Raw genomic sequence first — 13,605 nt, 5'->3', positions numbered from 1 at the left:
TTCCTCAAAGTTGGGTTAACTACCCTTCTTATTGGAGTTGACACTCTCTAACCCATTTATGGGGTAGAGAAGATGCTCCTAGGAACCCAATACCTATTTGAGCTCATTGGGTTCACTAAATATTCACTAGGGATAACTTCCCTAGCAACCCTCCTAATGACCCTCTTAGGCTTTAAAGCCTTGGTCATTTGGGTCTCATCAAGGTCAACTATAGGGGTGACTCCCCTTGTGACCTTGGTAATGGTCTTCCTAGCCCTAGGTTTTGTTCCATAATCAAATGGAACATTGTGGTAAGTGGGCTTGACCATTTGGGACTTAGGTTTGTGACTCAAACCTTTCTTGTCCTTGGACTTGGGTTTTGACTCTTAAACCCTAGAGATGACTTCTCCATGTTCTCAAGAGTCTTTTCCAAAGTATCAAGTCTTGACTTCAAGACTTGATTCTCCTTCTCTAATACCTCAATCTTTAATTTATCATTATTCCTTGAGGTATTTCTAGGCATATGTCTAGATGATTTGGGATTTCTACCTAGGTTCTCCTTAACCTTAGATGAGTTAATCCTAGGGTTGGCTTTCCTAGTGTTATCCTTATCTAGGCTCACATGTTTTGCACCTAAGCACATGTATTGATTCCTAAGGTTATCATGCTTGTTATTATCGACAAGTGCAATAAAATTCCTAGCATGCATTTTATTAGAGTTGCAAAAATGAACCTTAGAGGTTACCTTAGGGTTTGCCTTAGCTCCCCCTATCGATGTGCCCGGTCTCTTGCCCTTGTGAGGTTGCCTCCCCCTCGGACAATGGCTCCTATAGTGTCCCCTTTGCTTGCATTGGAAGCACACGATGTGCTCCTTGCCCTTGCGTTTCGGGACTCCGGCTTCCTTGACCTTTGGCGCAGGTGGAGTCTTTCTTACCCTCTTTGGACACTTACTCTTGTAATGTCCATGTTTCCTACACTCAAAACACATTATGTGTAATTTGCTTGAAATCACAGTGTTTGAGTTACCTAGGGTTGTGGATGGAGATGAGCTTTCTTCTTCAACCCTTCCGGAGGTGGAAACTTCTTCTTCTTGCTCCGAACTTGAGCAAGAGGAACTCTCCTCCTCTTCTTCCTTGGATGTTGAGTAGCCCTCAACTCCCAATTCGCTCCCTCCATGATGTGAGCTACTTGGCTCACTAGGCTCCTCTTCATGGCTTGAAGTGGAACTCTCCTCATGGTACTTGGCCAAGTTATCCCACAACTCCTTGGCATTGTTGTATTCACCTATCTTACGCAAAATATTAGTAGGTAATGAAAATTCAATTGTTTTAGTTACCTCATTGTTGATCGTTGATTGATGGACTTGTTCCTTTGTCCACTTGTTCTTCTCTAGAGGCTCTCCTTCTTTATCCATTGGAGGAGTAAACCCTTCTTGTACACAAAACCAATTCCATATATTAGTCCTAAGAAAATACATCATCCTTACCTTCCAATATGTGAAGTTGTCGTTGTAGAAGGGTGGAATGGTGATGTCTTCTCCGAATTGATCCATCTCTAGCTTTGCTCCCACGGGTGTTGATCCGACGAAGAGCGTCCTCGCTCTGATACCACTTGTTAGGATCTTTCGTACGGCTAGAGAGGGGGGTGTGAATAGCTGACCCCAATTCGTTCGATTCTTTCTACAATGTCGAGTTAGCGCAGCGGAAATAAAACAATAGAAGCGACAAAGAAAGAAATCAAACCTCAAACTCGATGGATGTAACGAGGTTCGGAGATTAGGGCTCCTACTCCTCGGCGTGTCCGTAAGGTGGACGAGTCCGGTCAATCCGTCGGTGGATGAGTCCCCGGAGAACCGGCTAATATAAACTCCTTATGGGTGGAGAAACCTCGCCACACTCTTTTGCAACAGCAAACAAAGGAGTACAACAATGGAGAAAACAAACAAGAACAATAGAAATTGTAATACACTTGCTTGCCTCTTGTTGTCGACTGGAACCTTGATGAAGCAGCAGCTTCTCGGATCCAGCAGCTAGAACACCAGCAGGAAACTCACGCAGAGCTTCGACGAGTTCAACAGAACTCAGCACAATGAGAGCTCAACCAAAGCTCAGCAGGAAGCAGAAAAGATTCAGCAGAAGAAGAGCAGAAAAAACCGTTTGGCTCGCAGCCGTAGCCCTCCTTTTATAACCTGCGAAGAAAGCGAAGAAAACACAGAAGAAATCTAGCCGTTGCGACGCAACGGCTAGTGCCTGGATCGGTCAGGGGACCGATCAGGACCTATTCTGATCGGTCCCCAGACCGATCAGCTTTCTTCACAGAAAGCTGCCCACCTTCTGTGCGGGTTCTGATCGGTCTGTGGACCGATCAGGCCACAGCTGGATCGGTCCACAGTCCGACCGATCAGGACATGGCCTGATCGGTCCGTGGACCGATCAGCCTGCCTTTCTTTGCCTCTGTTCGCTTGCTGATCGGTCACCGAACAGAGAGCTTCTGTTCGGTATCTGATCGGTCACCAGACCGATCAGAGCAAACAAGTATCACTGGATCGGTCTGGTGACCGATCCAGAGCTTGGGTTTGGCCCAAACCAAGTCCCAAGACTTCCAAACCAATATCCGGTCAACCTTGACCTATTGGTACTTCATCCCTAACATCTGGTCACTCCCTTGACCTGCTAGAATTCCCCGCCAAGTGTCCGGTCAATCCCTTTGACCTACTTGGACTTTCCAACACCAGAAGTCCGATCATCCCTGATCCATCTGGATTTTCCCTTGCCTGGCTTCACTCACCAGGACTTTCACCTGGCTTCACTCACCAGGATTTCCACATTGCCTAACATCCCAGTTAGGACTTTCCCACTGCCTGGCTTCACTCACCAGGACTCTCCACACTGCCTGGCTTCACTCACCAGGACTTTCCACACTGCCTAACATCCCAGTTAGGACTTTCTCATTCACCTAGCTTCACTCACTAGGATTTTCACCTGGCTTCACTCACCAGGATTTTCCACACTGCCTAACATCCCAGTTAGGACTTCCCATTCACCTAGCTTCACTCACTAGGATTTTCACCTGGCTTCACTCCCCAGGATGCATGGCTTCACTCACCAGGACTTTCACCTTCACCTAGCTTCACTCACTAGGATTTTCACCTGGATTCACTCACCAGGATTTCCCGACTGCCTGGCTTCACTCACCAGGACTTTTCCCCGTGCCAAACTCCCTGTTTGGACTTTCCCCGTGCCAAGTCTCCATACTTGGACTTTTCGCGTGCCAAGCTCCCTGCTTGGACTTTTCCGTGCCAAGTCCCCATACTTGGACTTTTCCAGTGCCAAGCTCCCTGCTTGGACTTTTCCGTGCCAAGTCTCCATACTTGGACTTTTCCCGAATCAGGTCAACCAGGTCAACCTTGACCTACGGTTGCACCAATAATCTCCCAAACATCTATTCTTGTCCCACATCAAGAATAGAACTCTCTCACGAGTGTCAAACATCAACATGCAACACAACTAGGTCAACCTTGACCTAAGGTTGCACCGACAATCTTCCCAAGTCAAACATCAAAATACAACTCGAGTCACGTCAACTCGAGTCGGGTCAACCAGGTCAACCTTAACCTAAGGTTGCACCAACAGCTACTCCTCACTCTTTTTCCTCCCTAACCCGCTCTTACCGTCGCTGTTGTGTTATGTGTTTTTTTCGTCGTTGTAGTAGAGTAGGTTTTTATTTAATATAAACTACGTGGTTGTGTCAGCTGGAGGTTGAATATATAAACTGCGTGGAACACTTATCTTTTATTGTTATTGTTCCGATCGTGTTGGCCGAAGTTTGTATGGCCCTGAGGGCTTGTACTAAAGTTTCAGATTGTCACTGGTACAGAGGAGATGCTGTCGAAATTTCTTCTAGTAGGGACTCCCCCGAAGTGTGGCAGTCCTTATATAAAAATTTTAAAATATTTATAATTGTCAATATAAATTAATTTGGTGACATTTATATTTGTCCTTATTAAGATGATAATAAGGCATACATAAATGTCTATGTAGTATACTTTTCGTGATATTTTCGATAGTCAGTATATTTCTGCATTTCAGACACTTTTGTAGTTAGCATAGATATTTTATAATAACATTATACAAATGTCAGGAATATTAAAGGGTCTATGCTAACATCGCATTTCAATATATTTTTCGGTGATGTCACCATGGTGTCACTAAAAGTATACTATAAGGGCATCTCCAACCCATCACCAAAACATCAAATTTGGTGTAAATTTAATACCAAATTGCTCCAACCCATACACCAAATCTCACCTCAAATATAGTGATGTGAATAGTGCAACGCCAATTTTATTATATTATTATAAAATCAAATGTAATTAATTAATAATTATTATTTTCTTTATCTTTATTTATAGTATAATTAAATGTAATTATTATTTATTATAAATTTAAATTAAGTGTATTTAATAGCATATTTAAATTTTATTATGTATATTTGTAAATATTTAATTTATTATAATTATTATTTTAATTTTATTTAATATATTTTAATTATAATTACATTTATTAATGATCACTAATTTCATAAACATAATACAATAAAATATTAAAATTATTGATATGCATAAATGTAAAATACATTACCCATTACATTGACATACAAAATAAAAATAGTAATGACATTAAATTAAAATATTACTAATACAAACTTAAAAACATGAATAACTAAGTTTGTGGGAATAATATAGTAATTCTGAAAGTTAAAGTAATATTGTATTTTCAATTAAGTATCCTTGTTTGTTTTAAATAAAAAATAATAAAATATTTTATCCTAATTGTGTGTGATTTTATAATATTTTTAAAATATATATATATATAGAGGATACTGAATTTTAAAAAATTTAAAATATCAAATATTAAGGAGTATTAATTTTAAATAAAATAATTATCATATAAAAAATTAATAAGAATAATAGAATATTCTAAAGAATTTTTTTTTTTGTGATATGATATGGGTGAGCTGGAGTTGCAATAGTAGGATTGGAGATGGTCTAAGGACATTTATGTGTGTCTTTATAGATCTTATTTCTAGTAGTGAGTCCAGTTGAAGAAGGCTGCAAGTCCGACTGACTGGACCAGTAATCTTCGATGACTTCCACGCTTTAGCCGTTCGGCCTCGCATGGCCTGACCGGGTATACAAATGTCACTCGGCCTAATTCCTTTGAAGCGACTGTGTTTCCACCGTTTGGCGGTGATGCTCGCTTATCCCTGTCGCTCAAGTAATGTGTGGCAACACTTGGGGAAAAATCTTATGCCATGATGTCATCTAGATTTCTCGGAGACTGTGTAAATTCCTGATCATTATGGTCGAGCACGCGTCCATGCTTTTTAATTAAGCCTCATTTATGTCGTCCGGTGGCTTAGCGCCACGTGTCCCTCTTTATGCCTTCGCACGTTTGACGTGACAGGCAGATATCCGCTGACGACGTGACAAGCGACTTTTCGAATTCAATGGCGGGATCTTCTCCTAGGTTTTCACAAGCTGGATAGAACGTCGCAGGTCGATCGATCGCGAGGTTTATAAACCTCGCATGCGTCGCCTTCTTCCTTACTTCGCGCACCTTCGTCTTCGAGTTCTTCGGTGATGTTTCGTTCCTTCAATTTCTCCCGCGATCTTCCAGTAAGCTTCCTCCTCCTTTCAATCGGATCTTTTCGTTGCACTTCTTCAATATTTGTTTTTCGATGACAAACTCTTTACAATCCCCTGTCTTCATTCTTAGACTCTGGTACATTTCTATCAAATCCAAATTTGACAAGGACGACATTAAAAGCTTGAAATCTACTTATGAATTTTCACATGATTACGAAATCATTATTTCTTCTGCTCGACCACACGAACCATCAAAAAGTACACTGTTTCTTCTCTCTATTTTTTTTTAGTCCAGATTTAACGGGACGACCGGACTCTGGTGATGAAGCAAACATGCTTTAATTCGTCGCATGGTGGACGGACCGTGTTACGTGTACACTGATTTTCATGTGTTACATCCATTTTCTGTTCCACTGATTAACACGTGGCAAGAAGCAATTCTAAAACGTTTATCATGGTACGTACTTTTCGATTGCACCAACAGAGCGATGGTAATAAGACAAGGACGAATCATTCAGCATTCAAATTTCACGTTGGCATCCGCACCGACGGCAGCGTAAGTTCGTCCTTTTAAAAAGCGACAAGTTAGAGAGTGACATTCAGTAGAATGGAATGGACTCGAATCTGACAATCCAAGTGAGAAACGGCAAGTTGCTCCAGAAGTCAAGTGCCAGTGGCCGAACGATGTATCCCTTGCTGATTCGATCAGATTTGCTGATGTGGAAAAGGGTACATTGACAATCTGCTTAACTTTAAGACAAACTTAATCATTCACGCCATGAATGAATTGTGAATTGTGAATTCAGCTGTTCTAGTCGCCGATTCCCAAGCCTTCCACTTTTTTATCTGCATCGTCGCAAAGGCTTAAAAGAATAGAAATCGATCGAACGTGAATTGTGGATGTGATGCTTTTCCCTTGCACTACTTCACAGTGCTATAGTATTAGATCAGTAGAGATCCTCTAATCTGTAAATTACGGACTAAGAGATGATCCATTACATGAGGACCCTTAATTTAGATGAACCCCACCTTTAAATAAATGGGGTCCATCTAAATCAAGGGTGTAAAAAAATGAACCATCTCTGGTCCATAATTTACGGATCAAAGGATCCGTGCTCTTATTAGACCGGTGCAAAATTTGACGTTGGAGTATCCTTTAAGGCTCCATCTGTGCTTATCGGTGAAGTCGAGTCATCCATCTTCAAAATTAATTAGACTGAAAATCCAAATGTCTTAATCATAAAAAAAAAAAAAAAAAAAAAAAATTGTAAGAATTTTATCATGGCACTAAAACTCCTATTTAAACATAAATTAATTAATTTTAAATATACAGAGGAAAAAAAACAAAATTATAAAACCGTACATTTGAATTTTCCTTATCAAAACTATAGTTATTCGATTGAATTGGCAGTTCTACGTACATATGTGTTAATGTCGTAACAAAACTCATTTTTTCATTATAAAAAAAACCTCCCAATAATTTTTTTTACGATCTCACTCTTTGTTTATTATTTATATTTTAATAGATGGCACATTTATTATATTATTTATTTAGATTTATATATATTTATAAAATATAATTGAAATTTTATAATATTTAAAAAGAATGAGTACAATATCATGAATTCTTACAAATCATTCCTAAAATTTGTATTGTAATTAATAAACTATTTTTTATCATGATCGTAAGGTACTCAATAAAGTTGACTCAAAGATGATATAATTGAACAGCTCCTCAAATGGGGAGCATTTAGGGAGTTACTCCCAACGTTAATAAATCGAGTTCAAAGGAGCTCTCGTTGTGAATATTCTAAGAGCATCCAGATTTACTAAATAAAGATTTTATTTTAAATTTTACATTTTAGATAAAAAAAATCTTTACAGCCACTATTCTACATATTTACTAAATTTAGATTTTATAAAGAGTACTTCTTTACATTTAAAGAATGAAATATATTTTTTAAATATTAAAATATTATTTTCCACTTCTACATTTGTCATTTCATAGATAATAATAAAAAAATATAGAGGATAGAAAAAAAATAAAAAAAATAATAAATTATAAGAAAGTTGATATATTATGTCATGAAAATTGGATATTTAAATTTAATAAAATAGTTATTCTGTCCTAAATTTTAAATTTTGGATATAGAATCTGATGTGGATGCTCTAAGCATACTTCACTTTAGGGACAAAGTTCTCAATATCACGGATGATCGTCTTCTTCAAAGGTAATATTATAGAAGTCACATTCGTGGATAATGAATCAAGTGCCTTTGATGTGGATTATTTTTTTTGGAGTGATGGCCACTCCTCACTCAAATTGGCTTCTCAGATAAGTCCTAGAAAATCCTTTTATCGGTACTAAAACTGTGACCCAAGCATGAATAAAGTTGCCCCAACGGGCATGGCGCAGCAGTTAAAATGTAGCAAAACTAAAGGAACTGTCATGGTTTGATTGTCTGCTGGGACATGAGCTGCTGCTGAATTAAATAGAAAATTTTAGATTGAACGGCCGTGAATTGAAGTACCCATTGGTGGAAAAAGCCCATGAGTTTGTCTTCATAAGCGAAGTATTGATTCCGTATTGAATAGTCTTATAGGGACATTGAACACCGCGGGAAGACACTGTCGATGACTTGTTGGAGTGCTTTTGTGATTTACCATGGGAATCAGTAGAAAACTTACCTAAAGTTGATTGGAGAATGGAACTTTGTATTAGGCACATTGCCTTAGGTTCCTAGTCTCTCAATTTTTTTCCTACCTTTTTCTCAGGGTGAAAAAGGTAGAATGAATTGTGTCAAAAACATGTTTGCAACACTTTTGGTAGATCAAATATCTAATTCAAAGCTATTCCCATATGTAGACAAATTAGTTCATCAATCCAAGCAAGAATAAAAGTAATAAAACAACTTAAGCTAGCAAACCTCTGGTATTCCCCACACATCATGCCTCCCACTATCTTGATCCACCTTTGATATCCTTGTGCCCCTTGCTCTTAAAAGTTTTTGCGGTTCCTCCACGGGTTTTGTTTTCTGTAATTCAGCATGAACTGCTATCAATTTGCATGAAATCCTCGGTTCGGGACTGTCGATTGGAACATCATCCTAGGCTACAAGGAAGAAGATCAGAACTAATCCTTTTGTTCCTCCACAGGTTTTGTTTTCAATGAGCAAATTTTGTTATGTCAGTTTGCCAAGTGCAGATTCAAGATAGGGTTGCAGTTATTCAATCCTGCAATTTGCCTAAGAATTCTGTTTCTGCTATTTATAAAGAGAAAACAGAGAGAAAAATCTCCAACGATCCATTAATCAATGATAAATAATCATAAAAATGTTACCCACGTGTTTAGTACTTTTATGGACTTCTTTGGCTACATGAAGAAGCACCTGAGCAATCTCTGGTCCACTGATTGCACCACCAACGACCACCACCTCCTGCAAAAATTTACAAGTAATGTATTCATTTTCAAAGAAATTAAGGAGATTATTCTTTGAAATGGCTGCAATAGATCAAAGAACAACCTCATTTTGGAATGGATGTGGCACTTTGTAGACATGGCTGTGAAACTGCTTCCTCTTCCACTCCATTCCTGAGGAGCACAGAACAGAAGCTAAGACAGCCGCAAAATCAAGTAAAAAAAGCTTAGTGAATACTTTACCCCTGATTTTTGGAATCCTGGGCAGGGAGAAATTGCCGGTGGCGACGACAACCGCTTCAAAGATCTCTTCCACGAACTCACCATCATCAGTTCTCCTCTCCCTTGATCTCACAATCCATTTGCACCTGCCACCCACAGTCGTGCACACGGTGCGCACACGAGGCATGGCAATCCATCGGCATTTGCTGATATGACAAATTAACTTAACATTTTTTTTAAAAAAAATAGGGTTTAGGATTTAGATTTTAAAGATGAGATTTTACCCAAATCTAATTTTTAATTTTCATGACAAAAAAGTGAGAATTTAAAAAATATATATATATAACAATAAATGCCCATGAATTGATGGAGGAGTAGAGTAACATAACTATATATTGATAATCCAAGTATCGACTTTTGTGACCTGACTAATTTTGAAGATGAACAATCCTACTCCATAAATTACCCATCAAATAAATATGAGAAGTGCAAGTAAATCACGAAAAAGACCTAGCATCACCATGATTCAAACTCCGTAGGCGTTCAAAAGCTCCAATGTGAGATTCAAATTCTCGCTCCATGGGAATGAGCTCTACTGCTTTACCATCCCCATCATGCCTCGATTGTCGAGGGGCTAAAATTATCTTTTTATAGGATACAAAATATAAGAAAATGTTGTTATTGATTTGTTTTATATAAAATTATCTTTTTATAGAGGATATAATAAAAAAAATAGCCTAATAATAAAAGCTTAAGAAATCAAAAGGCATCATTCTATTGTTTTATTCTCACTTTATTGAACAATCAATGACAATGTAAATAACAAAAGTAGAAGAAAAATTCATAGAGATGGCTGATTGGGTTTTCAATTTTGCAAGAAGAACCACTAGAAGCAAATTATCATCCTTGCTATTCATCCCTGAATGTTTCAATATTGTTTATACAATTTTCGAAGTTATTCAGTATGATCTCTTTTCTCCAATCTTCCAAGTGTGGAAAATCACATAGATCTCCGTACCTATCGTAATACTATCACAAGAAAAGAAAACAAATCAAGAGAAATTGTATAGTGATTGAATAACATTACCATAATTCAAGCTATTACTTATCATTTGCAAATTTCCTTTTTCAAAGCTTTTGTTTTGCTAGTTCTTGCAACTTTTGATCTCTGTATGGCTTTTAGTTTGAAATTTATATGAAAGGCATTACCTCCAATGTTTCAGCAGCTACTTGTATGATATCTTTTGCTTCCTCGATCTCTTGAAGGTGTTGAATTTCTTCAATTGCCTTCATCATCTCGTCTGCGGACGGCAGCTTCCTCTTCCCAGAGAGCACCTGAGCTATCCATCTCGCTTGTGACTCAAGAAATCGAAACAATGCAAACTGCATCATTGATTAGTTAACATAACATCTGTAAATAGCATAGATGCAGTATCAAAGAACGTCAACTTCAATCAACTTCAAAATACAAAATGACCTTTTCATGGATTAACTTTGGAGCAAACATGTCACCTTGTTTGGAATCCCAACGAAAGAAAGGGATGGAGCGAGAGAGGGAGGAAATGTTTGTTCATACAAAGGTCCAATTCTGTTCTCATTCACAGGGATGATTCCTTCAGTGTCCAGGAAAGGGAATGAATATGAATACCTACAATCAAAAGAGAAGTTACGCGACAATTCCGATCGAATTTCGCACCAAGTGTTGATCTTAATTTACCCAGTACAGTAGAGAATACTATCGGCAACTACACTTGAACCATCAGCAAACACAACAGTTCCGTCTTCACAAAGCAACTCGATCTGCAACATATGTAGTGCAGTCATTCAAAAATCTGAAACAAAATCACAGCAGATATGATTTTTTTTTTTAGTTGGCATCATATATCCATTTTTCCGAACCAACTAATCCTAGGGTAACCGACCCGACCCCAAAGAAATTTTCCTTCGGCTACCAAGATAAATCGGGAAGTACTTATAAAAGCTCACCCAGACAGTCAGCGTTCGTAGGTCGCTTCTCACTGAAGAAAAAACCCCTTATAGTGCGACGCAGCTGAAACCCGAACCTTAGATCCATGCATGGTTATTCATTGGAGGGCATAATCATTACGTCATTGGCCTGGGGCCACAACTTATATGATTCATACCATTACTTGTTGAAGATTATCCTTACTCAATTTGGTCTGATATCTTAGTATCGATCAGACCAAATAATATCAGGAAATAGGGTTATCCTTACTAATTATCATTGTCTTCATGATATCGATCGAAGACAATAATATCAACAGAACTTCAACAATTACCTCTTGGTGCCAGTGCAGATGTGCATACTTGGAAACAGGCTTCACTAATTTCTCAGGGATTTCGTCATGTTTAGTACTTATATGGACTTCTTTGGCTACATGAACAAGCTCCAGAGCAATCTCTGGTCCACTGATTGAACCACCAACGACCACTACCACCTGCAAATATTCACAGACAAGTAAGGAATTCAATTACAGAGGAGAAATGAGTTAATCCTCTGCAGTTTTAAGTATTTCTTTGAAAAAGATCAAAGAACCACCTCGTCTTGGAAGGGATCTGGGATTCTGTAGACATGGCAGTGAAGCTGCTTCCTCTTCCACTCCTCCATTCCTGAGGAGCACAGAAGAAGAGAAGGTAACAGAGTGGCGAAATGATGTAAAAATCTTACCGAATGCTTTACCCTTGATTTTTGGGAGCTTAGGCAGGGAGAAATGGCCAGTGGCGACGACAACCGCATCAAAGATCTCTTCCACTAACTCACCGTCATCAGTTCTCCTGTCCCTTGATCTCACAATCCATTTGCCAGTTGCTGCCGCCGTGCCGACGTGGACTGCTTCTGAGTTGAACCTGATGAGTTCGGTTAACTCGAAACACCGGGCGAAGTCTTTGAGGTAGAGGAAGAGCTCGCGGTGGCCGGGGAAGTTCCTGGCGTCTCTTCCTTCGACGGGAGTGAACATGAAGTCGGTGAAGTCCATGGAGATTCTGGGCCCATTGAGGCGCAGGGAGGCATAGACGCTGCTGTGGACTGTGGCCTTGGCGGCGCCGACGTCTTGGTAGAGCCACTGGCCGCCGAGGTCGTGGTTCTGCTCCAGCACGACGACGGAGTGGCCTTCCCTGAGGAGCTCACGGGCGGAGACGAGGCCGGAGGCCCCAGCGCCAACGACACAGACGTGCTTGGACGACTGCATTGTGTCAAAAGCCATGGGCATCTATCGTCTGCTCCGGTGACGAAGCAAACGTGGTTTAAATTGTCGCATGCATTTGGTATTGTGGTGGATGGATCATGGGCGCTGATTTCCACCTGATCTGCATACTTTTTTATTCCATTAATTCACAAATAGCAACTCGAGCTGCACGCTCCCCAAACAAATAATTATGAAAGGTTTGGAATTTTTAAATATATAAACAGAAAGAGGGAGATTACAAAATCATATATTTTGAGGTGTAATCGAATTTAGACGAATTTATGAATTTAATTTGTTTATAATTGAGCCGAACTTTATTTAACGAATATATTCATGACTCATGAACTTATTCAAATTTTTATCGAACTTAAAAGAACCTAATAAATATAAATTATAAATTTAAATATTCATTAAAAACTAAATTATATATTTAAAAAAATTATAATATTCTTATTAAAATTTATAATTTTATTCTAATAAATAATTTTAATATATTTATTTATATGTTTCATAAATAGAATATAAAATTTATAAATTTAATATCAAAATTATTATTTTTTATTTAAAAGTTGGTTCATGAGTGATCCGGTGATAAGGCCGGGGGGGCCCGCATGAGGGCAAGGTCAACGACACGTAGAGGTCAACAGTCAAAGGGAGGGTCAACCCCATGGACTCGAAAAGCAGGCGGGACATGCCGATTACCAGGCAATGACCCCTATCCGAAGGGACAACCATCTGACCGGGAGCCCATATTTCCATATGGCCGAGCGGATAATCCGCCCGGCCGCGATACAACACACGACTGAAGGCCGAGCCGTTTGCCTGCTCGACCAAGGTCTCAACCTTCCCGAGCGGACGGACGACCCCCAACCTTCTCGGACGGACGACCACCTATGCCGGACCAGAGACGAATGCTTTGACCGAGCGACTTGATGGTCGATCCGAGAAGAGGAAGTCAAAGAGTATAGGACAGTGTGAACGTCATCTCACTAACCCCTGTTACTGACAACAGGCATGTTCGAAAACCAGACCATACTCAGTATGGTGGGATCGAATGTTCTGCTGTCCCATCAAGGAGACGCTCAGACTGTAGCGATATGGAGTCAGACATGCTCTTCTGACAAGCCCATGCT

At 39.3% G+C, this 13,605-nt stretch overlaps 1 protein-coding gene across 4 annotated transcripts; it reads right to left on the bottom strand.

Moving 5' to 3' along the window:
- Positions 1-8,485: 8,485 nt before the first annotated feature.
- LOC122047909 (flavin-containing monooxygenase FMO GS-OX-like 8) lies at positions 8,486-12,909 on the bottom strand. Of its 4 annotated transcripts, none has more exons than XR_006130677.1 (10): positions 11,968-12,909; positions 11,827-11,897; positions 11,567-11,725; positions 10,984-11,066; positions 10,779-10,914; positions 10,476-10,649; positions 9,288-9,472; positions 9,151-9,218; positions 8,971-9,063; positions 8,486-8,738 (listed from the first exon to the last, which is right to left on the bottom strand). XR_006130677.1 is itself a non-coding variant. In XM_042609440.1 (7 exons), exons 1-7 carry the CDS (start codon positions 12,494-12,496, stop codon positions 10,176-10,178), a joined length of 1,272 nt encoding a protein of 423 aa, XP_042465374.1. In that variant the 5' UTR covers positions 12,497-12,908; the 3' UTR covers positions 10,084-10,175. The 4 variants fall into 4 exon arrangements, 1 of the variants encoding a protein (XP_042465374.1); XR_006130679.1 differs by having other exon boundaries at positions 8,486-8,733; XR_006130678.1 differs by having other exon boundaries at positions 8,486-8,661.
- Positions 12,910-13,605: the final 696 nt, after the last annotated feature.

This window comes from Zingiber officinale, chromosome 2B, assembly GCF_018446385.1.
Source record: "Zingiber officinale cultivar Zhangliang chromosome 2B, Zo_v1.1, whole genome shotgun sequence".
Taxonomy (NCBI): domain Eukaryota; kingdom Viridiplantae; phylum Streptophyta; class Magnoliopsida; order Zingiberales; family Zingiberaceae; genus Zingiber; species Zingiber officinale.
Note: the sequence above shows the minus strand (reverse complement) of the source record. Positions and strands in the feature narration are given on the sequence as shown.